At 54.4% G+C, this 20,918-nt stretch overlaps 1 protein-coding gene across 1 annotated transcript; it reads right to left on the bottom strand.

The window, feature by feature from the left end:
- Positions 1-7,145: 7,145 nt before the first annotated feature.
- Positions 7,146-19,991, bottom strand: EFNB1 (ephrin B1). The gene is made up of 5 exons (XM_045470767.1): positions 19,047-19,991; positions 10,282-10,559; positions 9,436-9,528; positions 9,111-9,239; positions 7,146-8,975 (listed from the first exon to the last, which is right to left on the bottom strand). The coding sequence occupies exons 1-5, from the start codon at positions 19,172-19,174 to the stop codon at positions 8,563-8,565; spliced, it is 1,041 nt and encodes a 346-aa protein (XP_045326723.1). The 5' UTR covers positions 19,175-19,991; the 3' UTR covers positions 7,146-8,562.
- Positions 19,992-20,918: the final 927 nt, after the last annotated feature.

The following is a 20,918-nucleotide window of genomic DNA, read 5'->3' as shown; positions in this document are numbered from 1 at the left end:
GGCTGAGGCTGAGGCCAGGGCTGGTGAGTCCCTGATTCATGTGGCCACACAGAGACCAGCCTAGAGCAGACATGGCTGCCTACAGCTAGGTGAGAAGAACCAAAGGCTGCCTCAGGACTCAAAGGTTAGTAAGTAGCACTTATTGAGCAATTACCAGGGCACTGTTCTCAGGGCTTGTTATGTGTGTGTTCACGTAATCCTCACTGCAATCTCATGAATATGGTTGCTATGCTCAGCCCTATCTTATGGAGGAGAAAACAAAAGCACAGAGGGGTTTAAGTAACTTGCTAGAGAATTCATAGCTAGAGAGGGGTAGAGCTGGGGTGTAAACCCTGACAGCCTGACTCCAGGGCCTGGGCTCTTAACTACCACAGCAACCAGCCTCTGAAGCCACATGGCTGACATCGAAAGAACAGGCTACAGGGCCCAACTTCACTCTCTCCCCTTGCTGGCACTACCACCTCACCTCACTAGTGTGGCAAAGTACCTAAGCATTTAGGCTCTGGATTTGGTCTACTTAAGTTCAAATCCTTGCTCTACAACTGTGCTCATGGACAAGGTACTTTCCCTTTCTGAGTCTCTGTTTCTGTATTGGTAGAACAGGGCTAATCATAGTCCTGCCTCAGATAAGGCTCTCCTTGAGACCTCATTGAGACATGAGGTGTCAATGGAGTAATGCATGTGAAGTGTTGAGCACAGCGTCTGACCCATAATAAGTACCCAATAAATGGTCACTGTTATTGTAGGGTAATGTAATAAGTCATTGACTCTCCAGATTGGCTGGACAGTAATGTAAGCAGGCAGGGTCAGGGACAGAGCCCTGGGATGACTGTCCTAGTCCATCCAAGCCCATTCAATTTGACAAACAGTTCAAGTTTATTGATATTGCCTCTGTGCTAAACTCTGTACTGGGCCTCACTCTAGGTGAGTTACAGAGATGAATTAAACAGTTTCTGCCCTCTGGAAGCTCACAATCTAGTGGAGGAAACAGGCCACATAGTGTGAGCAGAAGCACTGTGAGAACTGAGAAGGGAACTCTACCCTTGCCTGGATCTGTGGATCAGAAGTGTCCATGAAGGACTAATAGGAGTTTGCCAGGCCAAGGGCAAGGGGATGGGCATTTCTGGCTGATGGAAGGAAGTGCATCCAGAAAGGCTTAATGGTGCCTCTTGTGGTCAGGGACCAATGGGGAGGCTTGTGTTGTTGGGATGTAAGGTGAGCATGGTGTGGAGGGATGAGAGGTTCAAAGCTTAAAATATGGGTAGGGACCAGACCACCCAGGGCCCTGATAGCCATGCTAAGGAGCTGATGGATGATTGACAAATTTGAAAGGTAAACAGACTGACAGTATCAGGAGTGAGTTTGGGAAGGATCATTTTGGCTGCTGTTCTGCAAGAGATGGGGACAGGATGGAAGCCGGGAGACCAGTTAGGAGGCTATTGCCATAGTCCAGGCAGGAGATGAAGGCAGCTTGAATCAGAGTTGTGGCATTAGGGGTGGTTAGAAATGGTCAGAGTCAAGAGCTGTTTCAGGGGCAGAACTAAAGGGTAACCCTGAAGTTTCTAGCTTAGACCCATCTGTGGCAAGACCGAGGCTGAGCTGGGAGCAGACACCTGTGCTCTGTAAACTAGTCTCTTTTCCCCCTTTGCTGTTTAGTTTTGTTTCCTTGTAAAGTTCATTTCAGAAAATTCTGATCTTGTTTCACTGAACTGAAAGGAAGGGAGATTTTTCCATACCCAACCTGGGGCCTGGGTTCCTGGGCTTCCCAGGGCTGAGGTTTTACCGGTGACAACTCCAGCAGAGTGATGATGCACAAAGCTAGGAAGATCTGGTGAGGTTTGGCATGGCTTGGCAGGCCTGCTGGGTCCGGGGGAGGGGGGTGGGGGGCAGATGGTGAGAGCAGTTCAGCCTAGATCGGGGGTGGGGGGATGGGGGTGACGGTTGTTGCACAGAGAGAGAAGTGAGCAAATCCTGCCTATCACTTGTTTCAAAGGAGAATGGCTCCCTTCCCTGGGCAATGCCTCTAAGTCATAGACACCTTTGGCCTTTTCTTCTGTGGATTCAACACTCCCAGGCCCCACTGAGAGCTGCCTCAGCTGAGTGTCTGTGCTAGAGGGAGGGATCCCAGAGTCCACAATAAACAACCCGTGGTGGGGGTGGGGCAGGGGGATTGGGAGCTGTGTGGTGGTTTGAAGCGGCAATGGGCTGGAAGTCAGAAGACCTGGGTGAAGGCCAGTCCTGGTGAACTTTCTATGTGACTGTGGGCAGTTCCTTCTTCCCCCTCTCTGGACCTCAGTTTTCCCATCCATCCAACAAGGAGGCTGGACTAGAAGGTCTCTAAAGGCCCTAACAACTTGAAAGATTCCATTCTCTTCTCTGAATCTGCCCAGGGGGAGGCCTTGGGGGCTGGGGCACCAACAGGGGCTGAGAATTCCATAGCAATTTGCATGTGAAAGCATGTTACTGCCATGGCTATTAGTGTGTGTAGGGGGGCTGAAGACAGGGCAAGGACAGCTAACTGTCAGGCTGTCCTGAAAGGCCCAGGCTGGCTGCCTGGGTGGGGGAGGGAGGGAGGAAGGTCCTGGAGGTGTGCACAGGAGGCTGTATGGCCTCACTAGGCTTCCAGGGAAGGGTGAACTGCATGACTTTTAAGGCCCCGCCCAATTGAGATGCCCAATTCTGGGTCCAGGCCATGAACTACACAAACTAGTAGGCCTGGACTCTACAGTTGTCCCTAAACTATTGTACTGAGTGACTTCAGAGCTGTGTGAGGTGCCACAGGAGAGGGAGGCCCTAGGGAATGGGGTGAACCATCAGTGCATTTTCGAGGTCTGCTCTGACTAGGCCTAAACTTCCCAGGGCCATGTTTTCCTCAGGGTTATAATGTGTCATTTTGGTAATTGCCTTGTGTCAACTTACATAGTTTGTCAATATAAATACTGTGTATATATAGATTTGTTTGGTTCACTCACATACACAAACGCCTGGGGATTCTGGGGGAACAAAGCAACGGTGTGCAAGAAAGAAGAGCACACAACCATGACCTGTGAGGTAAAGGAAATGGTTGTGATGCTTGGCTCTGCCAGCAAGCACTCCCTGTGTGCCCTTGAGTAAGTCCCTTCTGGTGTCTGGGCCTCAGTTTCCCCATAAGTGGCTTGTTCTGGAAAGGAGCTCTCAGGACACTCCTAGCGCTACCATTTCCTGGCCTCTAACCTCTCAGATTCTACTGAACAGGCATGAGGGCAGCCAGGGAAACCACCAGCTAGTACCCCTTGAGAACAAACACTCTGCCCAGCAGAATTCAGCCAGTGTGAAGTCCCTGTGATGTCAGATGGATTCCAGGATCTCCTTGGCTTCTGGTAACCTGGAAGTAAAGAAGCCATCTGGAGCCTCTCTCTAGGGCCCTGGCCAGAGAAAACGGGAAGATTCTCTCTCGGAAGCCAGTGCCTCATATACTGCCTCTAGGAAGGATGGGAGAGACGAACCCATGGAGCCATAGGAGTAGGCAAGGACTAAGGACACACATCTCTTCTACTTTGGTTTTGGAAGTATTTATCATGGATATATTTTGCCCAGCCCCCAGCCATGGACCCAGGATCGGGGCTAGGGAAGGTAACTGGGGATTGGCGCCTCAGGAAAACTTCTGATGAGGATGTTCAGTAACTTTGCAAAAGGCCAGCTTTGGTCAGTGATGATGAGAAAGGCTGGGGCTTGAGGTCCCCAGGAAGCCCAGCTGAACTGCCCATTCCATGCCTCAGGAGGAAAACAACAGGTATTTGGTGCTTACAATGTGCCAGGCCTTCAACATTTTATGGGGAAAAAAATGGATGAATGAATGCATGAAAGGCTAACTTCAGAACCCAAGGTTTTAATCTGTGTATCTTCTATTCTGCCTCTCACATTCCCATGACCCATCACCACAGAAGCACAGGTAAGAGCTAACCAGGCACTTAAAGGCCTTTATAGAATGTGAGGTCCCTGGAAGTAGGGACCTTATCTATTCTGTTCACCACTGCATCCCAGTGCCCAGACCACTAGCTGGCATATAGTGGCTGCTCAGTAAATATTTTCTGAATGAATGAAGACATCTAGTTCTACTCCTCATTACCCTGACAGGGAAATTGAGGTCCAAAGAAGCAGGGACCTGCCTGCTTCTGGTCAAAAAGTCATGTTGGAGTTGGGACAGGCCCTTAGTCTCTAGCCTCTCAGCCTGGGGCTATCTCCCCTGTATCAAAGGGCCCTGCAGCAAACTCCTCACACCCTTCCATATCCCTTCACACATTCCTTATTCCCCCCACTCCCCAGCTTTTCCTCTTTCCTTTCTCTTTGCCAGCTGGGTAATTAACTATTGGAAACAGAACATATAATTACTGTCTCCCCCATGCCCTTAAATTGCTTTCAGTTTGGGATCTGTGACCCCTGTCCTGGGTGGAGGTTGGTCTCCTCCTCAGCAGCCTCCCAAAGGGGGAGCCAAGCTAACAAGCACCAGCTGGGGCCCCAGCCCCCCAGATCTAATGGCCAGCTGTACAGGAGACCGGCAGCAGATGGGCAAGGAGGGTCCCCAGGCCAGCTGGGGCTGACTCAGCTGGGGTATCAGTGGGACTGTGACGTGCCTGGGCAGGACAGGAAGCTAGGCAGGCAGGGTGGATTTCTGAGACTGACTGATGCCAGGTGGCCAAAGCACCACCTAGGATGATCCCAGTGGGGCCTGGGTCTCTCCTTGGGTTCTTCACCTCCCTCCACGACCCCCCCCCCCCCGGCCAAGTCCCTGTCTCGAGTGTGCCAGGCCATCCGCATCCTCAGGGAGGCCTCCTATGAGCATCAAATGGACTGGTGCAATAAATCATAAGAGCCCCAGTTCCCCAGCTCCACATGGCCTGTTCCTTTAGGGAAACTGAGGCCTGGCTAGTAGCTGCCCAGCCTGTCTCATTGGTGATCTGGGCTCAGCCTGCAGAGGAAGCCAGGCAACCCCACCCTCACCTGGAAAGCATCCTCTATCCCTGACTCACCAGGAGCTTGGCCCAGCTGGGACAGGAATTAGAGCTGAGGGTGGGGCTGGTCTGGGGCCCTACCACGGGAGGCTCACACCTCCTGCCTCCACCTAGCTATGCTTGGTCTCTCTCTGACCCACACAGATGGGAAGGTAAGGGGGCAGGGAATGTCTCCTGTTCTTCAAGATCCCTAAGGAAGCATGCTTGCTCAGTCTCACCAGGGACAGCACAAGGAACAGGGGTGTGGGGAGAAGGAGAATCACCATCAAGAAACTTTTATTTGCTCATGGTATAGAAAAAGGCCTGGGCTCCAATCCTAGTGCTCTGGATAACTTGATGTGTGTTCTTGGGTAAGTTACTGCCCCTCACAGGGTCTCAGTTTCCTCATCTCAAATATGAGGCCAAAATTCCTCACTGTCCACCCTCACAGGAAGTTTACGAGACTCAATGACATAGTGTGTGTAAGATAAGTGTTTGAAAAAAGTGGCAGGCACTGGCCAGGTAAAGGACACTCTGCCACAAGGAGCTACTGAGCACCACTGTGTGGCCAGCATGGCTTGGATACTGAGCTCACACCAGCACCAGTCACAGCACCCAGGCCAGGGCAAGTAAGAATAGGCAGTCACAAACCTGGGCTGTTGGAGACTGCCCCATACTTTCCTCTGCTCTCCCCCACAGATTTTTACTTCATACTCCCACAGCTACTCCTGACGGGCTCCCAGGAACTCAACCCCCCACCGACAGGGTGAGGGTAGCTGATATCTTGGGCGGGGTGGGGGACCACCCAAGGACACTCAGTTATAGGAGTAAGGGACAGATCACCCAACCCTGGTCAGGCTCCACCTCAGAGATATCAACCTGGCCTGAACCAGTCCTGGTTAAAGACCACCAAGCCAGGCTGAGGGCCCCACTCTGGGCAGTCACTCAAGTAGCAGAGGCCCCATCTGATCCAGGCACTTCCTTTGGTTAATGAGAAACCAAATAAACAGTCTCTGCCCCAGCTGGCTCCAGGAGCACCCCAGCCGGGCCCAGCCTCCCTTCCCTTCGCCCTACAGGTCCCATGGCTCTCTTCCCCCTTGCTTCTCCATGTGCTTCCCAATTCCCTCATAGCCCTGCCTGCTCCTTGGCTGCTTCTCTGAGGCTTCTTATTCTGGATCACTAACCAACCCCCCCCCCCTTCCTTCCTCTTTCTCCTTTCCTCTAGTGCCTTGTTACCCATTTCTAGCTAGTGGGATCTCACATGGCCTCCATTTCTGACATCTGCCTTAGCCATCTCGACAGGGAATCCCCTCAGACTGGAGTGGGAAGGCCCCAGGCCCTGCCAGTATGCATCTCTGTTGCGAGACTGAGGCCAAACCCTCTTCAGGGCCCTTGCCACACTCCTGGACCACGAGCCTTCAGGGGAACTGAGTGCTCAGGGGTGCTCTAGCTCGAGGGCTTCAACTGCTAGCCAGAAGCTCCTAAGTATGCCATGGTGAGGGTTCTGGTGTGGCCCAGCTCTGGAGACAAGAGAGGAAGAATCTTCTGGCTACGAAGTGAACTGGGCAGGCTGAAACCTCAGTACCCAATGGGCCACAAGTGAGGCCCAGCTCTTAGGAAGTTATTTCTATCCACCTTTAGGTGTCTTGAGGCAGGGCAGGGCTGGGCCTGCCAGCAGGTTCCAGATGTAGCTCCAGCCAGGTGGTGGCAGTACTTGCAGACACACCCAGGTCCCCATGGGAACACCTCCTCCCCCATCAATTCTCTCTAGCTGAGCCTAATGACAGACTGGGCAGATGCTCACGGCCTATGCCACAGAGGTGACAGGATAGACAGGGAGAAATTGTCACAGGCTCCAGCAGAACAAGAGGGCAGAGGATCCTGCGGGCAGAAGAGGAAAGGCACAGGACAATTGAAACATCTTGTTCCACTAGGAAAGCCACCCTCTTCTTATACCTGCCCAGATCTTCAGTGGTTTGGGCACAGGGAATCTCTCTGTCTCTCTCTGTCTCTCTGTCTCACACACACAGACAAACACACACACATTCACACACACACTCACATACTCACTCACACTTCATTCCACAACATCATGACACAATTTTACACCCAGTTCTCCATGTGGTTAATTTTTTTTTTTAGTTCTCATTTTTTCTAAGAAAAAAGCAACAAGAAAATAATTCAGAGTTTATACAAAACATCTTTACATTATTTTTTCCAAAAAGACTAGTATTTACACAAATGGCAACAGAAACAAAAACAAAAAACCCTTCCGACTGCCACCTGGAAGGGGATGGCTGTTCCGCTCCCTCTCCCACCTGGCACTGGGGTGGGCAGCTGGCCAGGAGGCAGTGTGGAGGTGGATGGTGTAAGGCCCAGCTCCTTCCATGGCCACTCTGGGAGTACCTGCAAGGTGCACTCAAGTGGCAGTCTGTTAGCAGCCGTGCTGGCAAGGAGCCGGGGTCAAAGTGCACGGCGTGCTGGCCCAGCCCTGGGCAGCCTCTTCCTCTTTCCAGGCCCCAGCCCAAGATTGGAGGGGCCAGTGGAAGCTGGGTTGAGGGGGGCACCCACTTGTGCTAGAGCCCAGAAAAGGAGCAGGCCACCTGGCCTTATACCCGCTTAGGTCTCTGCCCTGGGCCTCTGTTTCCCCACCGGGCCAAAGGACGCCAAAGATGAGGAGAGAACAGGGCGGGGAGGGGGAGGGGGAACTCCCAGATCTGCAGGGCAAATAGCCACCTGGGCACCTCACCTCCCTCCACCCCCATGAGGTCATCTGCCTGCAGCAGCTCTCCTGTTCCCCAGGCAACAGCCAATTAAGACGTTAATTACCGTGAGAGTGAGGGAGGCAGGAGATGCCCAAGAATCCCACAAGGAAGATATTTTTTTTTTTTTTGGTGGAAGGGTGGCAGCCACTACCCCATTCCCAAGATCAGCTTTGTAGAAGGAGGGTCAGGAGGACAGAGTGAAACACTTTGCCCATTGGCACTCTCATCTTCCCTCATGGGCAAGAAGAGCTCTGGCCTGCCACCCCTCCCCAAAATACCAAGGAGTTTTTAAAAGAAATGCCATCCTATGCTTCCTGGCTGGCCACATCTTGCCCCAGTTCCCTTAAACTTAGCTGGGCCTGGCTCAGAAAGCCTAAGGAGGGACTGCATTTTCCATTTTTCCATTTTCTTTAAAAAACAGATGCAAATGAGTTGACAGCTAAAAAATGAACACAAAAACATTAAAAACAGTGATGATAGCGGACAAACAGTCCTGGGAAGGGGGAAAGGGGGTGGGGGGCAGGGCCAGGGGGGCATCTTCCTGCCTGCTGTCCATCAGCGTCCAACCCTGCCCTCCAAGAAGGGGTGCCCCTGCAGAGCCCAGAGGCCTGGCCAGAGGGGGAAGGCACAAGAGCATGGTGGCTGGGGGCAAAAGCACCCCCCTCCGAAGCCCAGGGGGCAGGGCAAAAGGGGGATTATAAAAGCCAAGAAACTACAAAACTAAATACAAAGGTGGGCACAGCTGGTAAGGGGAGGGAGTGTGGGGGAGAAAGGAGAGGTGCAGTCCTGGCTGACTGTCCCTCAGGGCCCGAGGCTGCACTGGGCTCTCAGACCTTGTAGTAGATGTTCGCTGGGCTCTGGGGTGGCATCTCCTGGACGATGTAGACGGGGTGCCCGTAGTCCCCACTCACCTTCTCATAGTGGGGGCAGTAGTTGTTCTCTGTAGTCCGTAAGGGGATGATGATGTCGCTGGGCTCGGTGCCCGCCGTGCCACTGCCCCCCTTGGGACTGGCCAGGGTACTGAGTGAGAGGGCAGGTGCCCGCTGTTGGGTGTGCTTGCGATGCCGCTTGCGCAGCTTTAGTAGCAGAACTGTCAGGAAGATGATGATGAGCAGGAAGATGACGCAACCAGCACCAACGGCCGCAAACAATGCCACCTTGGAGTTGAAGAAGCTGTCAGGGTCTCCACTGCCACCTCCACTCGCACCTGGGCCACTCTTCTCTTCCTGGTTCACAGTCTCTGAGGAAGGAGAAGGGAGGGGAGAAATGGTCAGCCAGGGGTCCCAGGGCCCTGTTCTGCCTCGCTTCAGAGACAGGGCCTGAAAAGGTAGCTAAGCAATGGGTTCTGCCCTTTGGGAGACACCTATACACTCACCATGCTTGCCATCAGAGTCACCCAGGGAGCCCCGACCACTGGGGGCCTGTGTGGCCATCTTGATAGTGTTATCTGCCTCCTTGCTCGGCCGGCTGGTGGTCAGCTGCTCAGGTGTCACAGCATTGGGGTCTGGGAGTGTGGAGAGCACAGGTTGATGGGGGACCCCACTAGCATACATGCCTCAATCATCTAGCATGGGCTCATTTAGCATGGGCCAACAATGGCCTGTATATCAGACCTCAGATACTCTAACCCCATTGCCCCTCCCCTACTCCCAAACACATCCATACCCAGACAGAGACATCTGTTATGACTGGGCACTCACCTTGCCCAACCTTCATGACGATCTTCATGGTGCGTGTACGGCACACACCTCCCTCCCGGTTTTCCAGTCCCTCCAAACTCCCATTGGATGTAGCTGTAGCAAGAGGCCAGAGAAGTCAGGGGGAAAGGAAGGTCTGCCCTCATTACCTAGAAATCCTAGTGCTGTCTTAGCCCATGAGAACAGAACTGGGAATTGGGGAGTGGCAAGCAGTGAACCTTTCTACTTATCTCCCTCTCACTGGGAACAGAGTAGCTGGCCCAGCTCAGGCCACATCAGAAACTAGGCCTTCCCCCAAGGGTGCTGCTCCTTTAACATCATCAGGGCTTAGCCCTTCTTTCTCAGTATCTTCTCATTGTGTGATCTCACTCAGAGGCAAAACAGTCAGAACTGGAATCATGAGGGAGGCTTCTATACAGACTAGAAGGAATCCAGTCAGGTGAACTGGGTTAGAGTCCCAATCCTGCCCCTAACTCCATGAGTGATATCAGGGCAGGGAGCTCCTTCACTTTTTGGGGCCAGTTTCCCATGAAGAGAAAGTCCGGACAGCCAGCTGATCCCAAAGGGTTCGTCCAACTCTGTCACTCCCAAGATTATATCTTAGGTAGGCCAAAGAAATAAGAGAGAGCACCACAAAGTGGAGTCCTCTCCCAGCCAACTCCTAGAGCCAAGGTGAGCTGGCAGCCATCCTCTTGGTGAATGTTAGGGCCAGAATTCCAAGGCCAGGCTGGAAGGAGAGCATGCCAGTCTTCAGAGGGAACCCAGATCAAGGTGGTCTGTGTGCTATCTCACTGTACTACTTAGAAAGCTCCTAGATAAGAGAGAACCATATGACGGGAAGAGACTCACAGGTAATGTAGTAATCATGGTGCTTCTTAAACTCCAGGCCCATGTAGTTGGGGCTGAACTCCTGGAACTTAATGGTGAAGCGGATTTCCTGCTCTGGCCTATTGCAGGTGACCAGCACGTTGGGGTCAAGCACAGTGCTGCAAGCAGCTGCCTGCTCAGGCCGCACCAGGTACAGCTTGTAGTACTCATAGGGCCGCCCTGCTTCTGCTCGGGGGCAGATGATGTCCAGCTTGTCTCCAATCTTTGGGTAGATCACCAGGCCCTTCCCACTCAGGAATCTGCCCAGAAGGGAAGAGATGGTCAGCCTCAGGGTCAGGGGTCCCGGACCATCTCCAGAATCAAGGGCACAAACAATGAGGGGCCAGGCTGAGCCTACTGGGTGGAGATGGCAAGAATAGGCATTCTGTCCTCCCTCCATCCTTAGGCTGGGGGTGCAGAGAGAGAATCACACTGCCAGCAGGGTGTGGAAGGGGTGGCCCATGGGCAAGGCTGCCAGGCTTTGACTGCTTGGTAGGGTGGGGCACTGCGTAGCTGGGGGAGCCCTTTGTCCTAATGTGGCATTTCCACAGGGGGCTGATGTGGCCAATGGTGTGAGGCTTGGGCTGCCTGGAGGTGGCAGCCCTGTCCTCTTCCCGCCCCCATCACACACATTCCTTCAGAGCCACTGCTACCATCTCCCTACCACACACGCATGTGTGTGCACACAAACATGTTGTGCACATGCACGCGTACACACACACACACACACACACACACACAAACAAGCCCACACACAAGCCCACACATGCCTTAGCCACCACCCCTGCAGCTCCCAGAAAACAACTGGGGGAGCTCAACCTATCTGGGACCCATACCTTCTCTGCCATCCTTGCTAATCTTGGGCATGAGGAGGAGATATGAATAGGCATCACCTGGAACCAAGGGTGATGGGCATAGTCTCTGGCCAGGAGCAATTCCACATAGCTCTCCCCACCTCCCATTCATACAGCCCAGTGTCTTATAGGGGACTGATTCAACTCCTGTAATGCAAGAATGTGAGTCCCCAAACTTGACCAGTCTCAGTCCTAAAAGAACAGAGGGAGGGGAGAAGGGGCCCAAGCAGGGACAACAGATTATGTAAGATAGGGCCCCAGGAACTTCACACATCTGTGTTCTAATCTACCCATCTCCACACTGCCTCTGTTCCAGATCCTAAGGGAGATGGACAAATGCCTTCTGAGCCAGGTTCCTCTTCTAATCCTGAAGGCCAGGCACAGGGAATAGCAGGGAGAGAGCAGCTGCCCAGGGCCATCTATTCATATCAGTGTCCTTGCCTAAGCACACAGCAAAATGGTGGTGCTATCTTGGCCATTTCTGAGCCTGGGCAGGCTGGAGCTGGAAACAAGGCAATAGTATGTAGCAAGGAAGAAGCAGACAGACTTTGGAATCAGACAGACATGCCCCTTCCGAGCTCTGCAACCTTGGATGAGCTACCTGATCTCCCTGAGTTTCCATTTCCTCACTTATAAACTGGCAGAGGTAAGAGCCCTACCCTCCTGGGATTGTGGAGGGGATGCAATGGTGCATACAGAGTGCCTAGCACACAGTAGGCACTCAACGTGTTTGACTCCTGCTTAGAAACAGTCTAGTTTGCCAAGAGGCAGGAGGCCAGATTAACAGCAAGTACCTATGAGGCCAGTCTTGCAGTTTTTTCGGCGGGTGAGGGGAAATAGGAAGAGGAGTTATGGCTCCATCCTCAAGGATTTTACTGTCTGCTGTAGGTCAGAAAAGTAAAAATGGTCCATGCTTTGGCAATAGACGGGACAAGGCTATCTGTAGGTTATGTGGGAGGAGGGTGGTTCAAACGGCAAGAGCTGGAGGCAGGGAGAGGAAGGAGACAGTTCATCTGACAGGATGGTCTAAGATGGTTCCTCAGAAGGAGCAGAATGAAAGTGGGTCCTGGGTAAGGAATTAGAAGTTAACACAGAGCAAGAGTGGACAAGAGTGGCTGGGACACAAACCCCAGGCCAGTGATTGGCCCCACAACTGGTAGAGAGAAGCAGAAGAGGAGGCCGATAAGCTCAGCTGGAACCAGGGTGAAAGGCCTTGAGGGTCACAACAAACAGTGTGGGGTTCATCCCACTGGAGACAGACTTTCTAGTAAGGACAATGAAGGGTTGAAAGCAGTGCTTCAAGAGAACAAAGCTCACAGTGGAAGAGCATGGCTCCACTTCCTGGAGGCCCATACCACAGTGGGGAGCACAAGGTATGAGTGCCTAGTGGTTGCACAGTGCCCTCACTCAAGGGAGGGAAATGATACCCCAGGAGGTGAGTCTAGACCAAGTAGATGAAGAAAGACAGCCCTCCCTCGATGTTAAAGGAGGCTTCAACAAGCTGGGACATGCCATTTTGCTGTACAGGTCGGTAAAAACCACAATGAGAAGGTCTTTCCCTTAGTATCTAGCTTTACTGCACTCCAGAGGGCCAGAAAGGAGGTGGGCATGGGATGAAGGCCCATACAAACATTTGAGAGGAAACATCCTCACCCCATTAACCACAAAAGGCTGAGAAGTTTCACCAGACCCCCTATGACTCCCAAGGCATTTTTCATTTTCCAATCCTCACACTGGTTCCATCCAGACAGCAGGATTAGACAACTTCTAACTTCTTAGCACCAGAAGAACCTTTAAGATCCACAGAGTCCTGGCTCCTCATGGGAGGGAGGGAGTGATCAGATGAACATTCCTATTGAAGAGAAGTTCTCAAAGGCAACCAGAGGAGGCTAACCTCACCCAGGATGTTGACCCCTAGGGGGTCTAAGAAGACCTGAAACATTGGCTGAATCCTTGTACAGCTGCACCTCAACAAGACCCTACATGGAGGTGACAGCAGGTACATAGAGGACATGCAAATGGGGGGTACGGGCCAGCTCACCTTCCTAACCACTTGGACCTGGCCTCCTCACCAGGGAGTCTTATGTGTTCTGAGCACATCTGTGGCCATTCAGGCTCTGGAGCTCCAGAAGCGAAACACAGGGCTTCCAGCTACTTGGGGTTATCCCTTGAATCCAGACACATTGAGGTAGCAGATGTCTATATAGTGGATGGGGGAAGGGGAAGAAAAGAGGACTATTGCCCCTAACACCCCTCAGACTCCTCAAACCTCAGAGAAGACTTCATGAATATTAATTAGTTAATTTGCCTGGCAGCTGCAGAGGGGAAACTCACCTTCTCCTAAAGTGAAGAAGGGAGAAGACCCTGAGGAGACCTGCCTTCCCTGACCCTGATCCCCCATAATGGTGCCTTTTCAGCATCTTCTGTATCACCAGGAAAACTGCTTCTTGGCCTTTGAGAAGCCCAGGAAAGTGGCAAGGGGACCTTGCCAAGGTGGGCATGTAGCCAGTGAGAGTGAAACCTGAAGTCAGCTTACAACACTAGCCATACTGTATAGGAAGGACCCTGCCCATCTTTCCTCATACATATCAGGTTAGGAATAGGGGCAAGAGAGTTGGAGGAAGAGATTGTTCCCAAGTTAAACTCTTTATCCCCCACTTTTCAAAAACTACTACTCCCCCATTATCAAGCCAAGCTTTCTTGCCTGGGGCCACCCCTAGACAAAGCCCTTTTCTGGAAAATAAGGGGATTGACAAGGCCCAGCAGCAAGCCTGAAGCAGGTCGCCATGGTAACCCCTGAGGCCTTCCCTCTTTAGCTTCGGATAGCCCCAGGACCCCAGTGAGCCACCCCAGGGAGTAAAGGGACTTGAAGGAGGCCATTCCAGCTCCTGTCTTATAGCCTACTTCTTCCTTCTACCCTAGCCCGTTTGTCTCTCAGCCTTTCTACTGAGCTGAGAAGGGCCACCATGACTGCTAATCAGAATCCTGCCATTCGAGAAGCCTGAAGAGTCTGGGGCAGTAGCCTGGTCAGAGGCCAACTGTCCTCCTGTTTCTTTTGTCCAGCTGAGCCCCTCTCCACCCAAACACATACAGTCTACAGTGGGGCTAGCTTGCAGATGTGGGTGTCATGCCCAGAAAGGTGCCCATGTTCCACCACATCTACATTTTCTTCTCTCTCACCCTTCCCACAGGCTCTAGGAACCTGTGGTCAGAGATTGGGAGAGCGTGGTCCCTGGCCATGCTAGTGCAAGTCTGGTTAAGACTCTAGACACAGCTTTGATTTGGTGACCCCAGCACCACTATGCCTGCACCCACAGAGTGGCAGGACGAGCAGAGGACAGACCCCAAGCCAGAGCTCAAGTCTGCTCTCATCCCAGCAAGGGTGGGGAGCCCCCAAATTAAAGGCTCCTCTTTCATTCCCCCAGCTCCACCCAGCCCCCAAGGCAGCAGGAGCAGGCCTGGCATGTCCCAGCAGTGCCCGCCCAGGCGTGGGTGGGTAGGAACAGCAGCTGGGTCCTGGCACACACGCAGCACTGTCGGAGGTAGGGAAGCCAGGAGAGTCCCAGAGGGTCACCCTCCCCACCTACACGGGACTACGCTCTCCCCTCTGCCCCACCAGGCTAACACTAGGGCCCATTGGGGGCTTAACACGCCCTTCCCTGTCTGCTTTCTAGGGGATCCCTGAGAGGAAGTGAGATTCCCGGCCCAGAGAGGAACCAAAGGTGAGATTCAGCACTCAGGAGGGAGAGTGCCAGGCAGTGAGTTGGCTGCCTCTAGTTCAGGTCACCCAAGCAAGGCTGCTGGTAGACCTAGCAAAATCAAATGAGGAAGCCAGAGCACTGCTCATCTGATGCAGGCAGGGCCTGAGTCATGAGGACAGATGCACGCACATCTGTGAAGTAAGAGGGGCAGGGAGATGGCACCTCTTTCCAAACCCCACCTTGAATTCCTATCTCTCCTAGATTCCAAGGTATAGCAGGATGGCATGGAAAGAATGGCATACAGCAAGCTCTACCCACTATAAGCAGACTGAGTTCAGACAATTCATTTCCCTGTTCCAGGCATATGCCTTCTCATCTGGAAATGGGGACAATTCCTACTTCCCAGGGCGGTTGGGAACAACCAATAATATTTACATATGAGGATGCTTTGTAAGTAGCAAGGTGCTGCCTGTTAGTTAGCATTGCCAAGCACAGTACCATTTACGGCTTATGTTCCTGGCTGCTAGCACCCCCACCCCAAATGACCACTATGAAAACACACCCAGGAGGAGTGGGTTATGGTACACAAGGCAAGGAACCCAGAATGTGGCTGGTAAGCATCCCACCACAGCTTCCCTGATAATCATGGAGTGTACCCTCCCCCAAACCTGGTGTTCTCATGGCAATAAGCTGCCTCCTGGCTGGCCCACCTCCTCCACAGTCCAAACCCCAGAAAAGAGTACTATCCAGGGCCTGGCCGTCCCCATTCACCTGAGCTGATGAGGCAACAAAGAACCTGAGGGGATACAGGGAACCCTCAATTTAGCCTGCACCCCAGCCTCACAGGCCCTTCTTGCCCTGGCCTGGCTGCCTGGGGTGGGGGTGGGGAGGAAGGGGAACAGGAAACTTTAGGAGCTGCTGGGTTCCCATCACTCTCAGGCCCCCGCCTGTGGCCAATCAGCCACAGAGTAGGAGAGGTCAGCCACCCTGGAAAGGGGCCCCCTGAGCTGGCCTCCCCAGGACTGTGAGCTGGAACAGCTGTGAGGGGGCTGGGACCAACACTTTGGCTTGTGGCAGGCAAGCCTGGGTTAGGGTCTGCAGCTGCCCCCACCCATGTTGGATGGAGTCAAGGGTCCTGGACACCAAGCTGAACCCCCCACCCCCACCCCCTTATAGGGAAGGTGTAATGTGATCTCAGGCATATTCCCACTCCCTGGAGGTGGGGGAACCTGAGTGGGGGGCAGGAAGGGGTCAGAATGGGACTGAGAGACTGAACTGCAGCAGCTGGACTTGGCTGAGGACTCAAGTGTGAGGCCTACCGGCTGCCCCAAGCTCTCAGGGGAAGAAGTTGGGGGAGGGGGCTGCTCTGGGACCTTCCATCACAGCCCCCAACCCACCCAAGCACATGCATTCATTCTGGTTTCTCCCAACCTCTAGTGGGACTAAACCTGCTTCCCCAACCTCTGTTCATCAGGGTAATCTGACAGGAGGGGCCGAAGAGGCAGAAGCTAATGCTACCCATTCAAAGACCCCAGCACGGATTTGGGAAAGAAGCTGGAAGTCTTAAGCCGGCCCTTCCAGCTCCCCTCTTCCAGTCAGGACTGGGGCTGCACGCACCCTGGAACCTGGAAACATACCCCCAGCCCCATCACTTCTTTATTTTGATTTTTTTCCCAAGAAGGAAGCAATTAAGCAAGGTTTATAGGCACTGGGAGATTTGAGGGGTGGGGTGGGGGTGCCAGCTCCTGACAAGGCTGAGTAAAGAGACCAAAAGCAGGGAGGAAGAGGGGAGGGAAGAGAGAAAATGAGCCTGTGAGGGAGAGCACGGGCATGTGCGAGAAACAAAAGGACTTGAGAAAAAGAGGCAGAGAGTGACTAAGAGTGAGAGGGAGTGTGAGAAAGAGGGAGAGCAGGCGAACCTAGCTGGAGAGGGGAGGTGAGCACAGCTCACAGAGGGTGTGAGAGGGCAAACCAGACACAGACCTGAGAGGGAGAACTCGGGCAGGAGGCAAAGAGGGAGAGACAGAGAAAGACTGTTTAGTTGAAAGGCTGTGGCAGCCTGAGGGTTGGGCGCGGTGGCAGAGGCAGCCCCCAGAGCTTGAGTGGAGCTGAGGGCAGTGCCTCCCTCCTGTCCTCCTGCCCATCCCCCATGTGCCAACACACACAGACCCTTGGGCATAGATGGAACTGGGAGTGTGTGTGTGTGTGTGTGCAGGGGCGCCAAGATCAGTCCCCCACCATTCTCAGGATCTGTTCAATTATGGGATAGAATTTGTGCAGGTCCTACTGAGTCCTCAGCCACCCCCCCACCTTACCACCCCCTCAAGGATGCCTGCCCTCAGCTTGAAGTGGATGGTGGCGTGGGCAGAACTCAAAAACCTATAAACTGGTCCAGAGAACTAAAGGCTCAGAACACAAAAAGGGAGAAGCTCAGAGAGATCTTGTTTCTCCCAGCTCCCCCCCCCCCAACTCTGCAGGAGGGCTCCTTTCCAGCTGTGGAGCTGCATGCTATCTCTGGTTAGAGACCTGAGAGAGCAATTAGGTCACTCCCATGAGCCCCTATAATGGGCTACCCCAGGCGGATTTCAGCTATCCTGGTTCAAGAGAGAGCATTTCCAGCCTCCACCCTTACATGAGGGAACTGGGCTCTTCAGAACCTTTCCCCTGTTTAGCTCAGGGGTCCCCAGACTATCTTGAATCCCTGCTGTTAGGAGAGCTCTGCACCCAGGTTGGCTTCTAGGTGGGGGAGAAATTCTTGTCAATCCCTTTCCTTGTACCTTGTTCTCTTTCCCAAACCCTCACACTGACCTTGTTTTAACCATCCCACAAACCAGTAAATAGGACTCTACCTTAACCCAAGGAGAACAGAACTAGAGAAGCTGATTTCTTCCACTCCAGGGCTAAGAGACGCACTGTCCCTGGAACCTAAGAGGCCAAGGGAGGCAGGAGCCCGGGGAAGTTAGCGGGGAGCCCATGAGAGTGGACAGGGATTCCGGATACAAACATCAGAGAGCACAGAGGGCAGGCCAAAGCCCCCCATTTTCCCACTAAGTAGGGGTGTCTGCACATTGCCGGGACCTCCACAAAACAGGAAGAGCAATCTTGACCCTGGATTTCAACCCCAGTCCTGAATGCCAGAAGAGTAAAAGGTCCAGAGGTCACCACACAGCCCCAGCGACTCTTCACTAACAGCCCAGAAACCACTGAGCCACCGCCCTAAAAGGTGTGTGTGTGTTGTTTGGGGTAGGGGGAATTGTGAAGGGGGAAGGAGGAGGAAGAAAAGAAAGGATCTTCTCTACATAGCTACCTCCCTAACCCCTTGGGAAAAGCTAAGCATAGCTTCCCAATCTGAGGGACATAGGGTGGGGGGGCCAACGGGACCCGCTTGAGCAGGAATCCTTCGACCCCCACCCACCTCCCTCACCAGCTCGGACGCCACTCTCTGCCTGGGCCGGCTTTCGAAGCTCTGCCACCCGCTCCATTAGACCCCCGACAGGCGCTGGATCGAAACCACCCCCTCCCAGATACCTCTCCCACTCCGCCCCTCTCCACCCGCCGCCTTTGTGAGCCTGGGAGCGACGCCCGCCCTTCCATGGCCCGGCAGGGAGAAAAGAGGGGCTAGAAGAGACGGCAAAGCGAAAAGCTAGAGAGGCAAACAGGGAAGAAAGAGAAATGAAAATGGGAGAAGCCCGAATGGGGATACAGGCGCTGCCACCCACCCCAAGCGCGGTGTCCCGCGCTGTGGTCCTTTCACAGCTAAACAAACGAGGAACCTGTGTTCTGGCCTCGCCCCCACCCAGGTCACGCTAGCCACTCGAGCGGCTCTCGGCGAAAACCGCCACGTTCCCAAGGGCCCCATAGGGGAATGCGTTCTCTCCCCCACCCAGCTCTCGGGTGCGCCCTCGAGCGCCGGGACTCCCAGCTCCGCCTGGCGCGACCATTCCGACTTGATCTGGGACGTGCGGAGGAGAAGGCGGGGAAGCCAAGGGGTCACAACCCAGCAGAGTGCCCCCACCCCACCCCGCCGCACCCTGCTCCGCCCGCCCGCAGGAAAACACACACGAAAACCACAGAGACAAAATGGGGTACAGCTCTTCCTCGGAACACCTCCCCACACGCACTCGGGGGCGCGTGGCCTCACCCTGCAGGAGTGCCTCCCACCCCCAGGGATCAGAGCCAATAAGTTACTCACTTGGGGTTGAGGGAGCTCCAGGACACGGGCTCCAGGTTCTTGGCCAACGGCGTGGCAAGCCGGCACAGTGCCAACACGACCATCGCCACAAGCCACTTGCCGAGCCAACGCTGCCCAGGCCGGGCCATCTTCCCGGGTGCAGGCTGCACTTGGGATCCCCTGGCGCCTCCTCAGCAAACTGGCCTTGCCTTCCCGTGCTGCGCTGCGCTCTGAACCGCTCAGGCGCCCATCCTCCGCAGTCGCCGGCCTTGAAGTGCTCCCCTCCCGCCGGCTTCCGTGTCGCTCTTCTCCGCCCAGCGGGCCAGGAGGACTCACTGGGCAGCTGTCCCCAACCTGGGCATGGGCCGCGGCCTCCGATGGCTCGTTACCTTGGTCTCTCCGCCGCACTAGGGGCGACGGGGGCTCTGCGCCCCCGGGTGATCCGGCCCGATTCCGCTTGGCTCCCGGAGACTGTTCGAGACTGCGCGCCCTCTCCCTGACTGGGTCTCCCCACTGAAGCCTCGGTGGCCGCTCCGACGCCTCGACCGTCTCGGGATCGACGCCCCTCGGAAGAAATGGGAGTCTCCCCACAACACGAGCTCAATCTGGGGGCTCCCGGCTGGGTCGCCCTGGCACGGTCTCTGTTCCTCCAGGCCACACTGGGACTCTGGGCTTCGCGCCCCCCGACAGCTTCTACTTCAGTGGGGCCCCCGTTCAGTGTACTTAGAAGAGCGGGAAGACGCAGTCGAGCGAGCCAGTTCCATCAGTTTTCTATTCTGAAGCCTCCGCCGGGTAGCCCCGCAGCCCCTTCGCCGACTCCTAGCTCCCCGGCGATTGCGCCCGAAGGTCTGCGGCCAGTGCGAGCTTCACACAACTACCACTGCTGTCCAGCGCGCATAGACTCCCTTCGGCTGCCGCTGAGCTGTCTACTCCCCTGCTCAGGCGAACGCAAGGCCAACCCTACTCCTCTTAGCCAATAGTAAGCTCCGTCTCGGGGGTCCTCGTCCGGTACCACGCCCCCAGAACAGGAAGGGGGCGGGGCTTCTGGGAGCTCTTAAGGACGCTGTGCTCGCGATGGCACCAATCTCGGAGTGTGGCTCCTGCGGTTAGGGGTGGGTCCGGTATAGCCCCGTTCCCAGAGCGCGCAGCCCGTGGGAAGTTGGAGCTCCTCAAGGGCTGTTGGCCTGCCCTCCTCCCGCGCGCCTAGTCAACACTCTGGCCCAATGACCTGGGCCACACAGGCCCTGTCACAAGTATCCCGTGAAAGTACTTCCATTCTCTTTACGCAGGAGCCCTGAAGTCGTGCTCTGTGCCCCTCTCTGTGGCAAAAACAGCCTGTTTGCTCTTGGTCCCATCTCACGTAGAGTTCTGGTGGTCTTTTCTCCTGCCCTAGCAATGCAGTGTCTGCTTGCACTTGGACCTGGAGTCCTAAACATACGGATAGCGTTAGGTAATGGAGACTGAGAGAGGTCAGTTACAAGTACGGGATGGAGGTGGGTGGGAGGTGAGTTCTTTGCCCCTGGGGACTGGGCTTTCGGAATCTCAGCTTTAGGGGAGAGCCTTGTGGGACCCAGGAACCCAAATTTGGCGTCGTGTCCTGTCCGAAGTCGCAGGCAAGGCCCCGGAATAGGCTAGCTGGGATGAGAGAGTGAGAGAGTACCTCGATAAAGAAAGACACCTGGAAGGCAAAGAGTCAAAGGCACAGGGTGGACGCTTTTTGAAAAAGCAAAAGCGGGCGTCCTGGCCCCAAAACACCAGACTCCAGCCCCGCCCGGCCTCGCCATCTGGGTCTTTGTCTCCCAGCCCTCGCCCATTCTTCCCGCCCCTCCTCGCTTCCTTGCTTATAACTTTGGCTCCATCCCATAGCTCAGACCCTCCCAGTCCGACCCACTC

The sequence above is a fragment of the Leopardus geoffroyi genome, chromosome X (assembly GCF_018350155.1).
Source record: "Leopardus geoffroyi isolate Oge1 chromosome X, O.geoffroyi_Oge1_pat1.0, whole genome shotgun sequence".
NCBI lineage: Eukaryota > Metazoa > Chordata > Mammalia > Carnivora > Felidae > Leopardus > Leopardus geoffroyi.
Note: the sequence above shows the minus strand (reverse complement) of the source record. Positions and strands in the feature narration are given on the sequence as shown.

Excerpts from the sequence above, each read along its gene's own strand:
- EFNB1 (XM_045470767.1), bottom strand. The coding sequence starts at position 19,174 with ATGGCCCGGCCTGGGCAGCGTTGGCTCGGCAAGTGGCTTGTGGCGATG. Across the intron at positions 10,560-19,046 it reads TGGAGCTCCCTCAACCCCAA|ATTCCTGAGTGGGAAGGGCC; the intron begins GTGAGTAACTTA and ends CCTTCTGGGCAG. Across the intron at positions 8,976-9,110 it reads TGACTCTGATGGCAAGCATG|AGACTGTGAACCAGGAAGAG; the intron begins GTGAGTGTATAG and ends CTCCTTCCTCAG.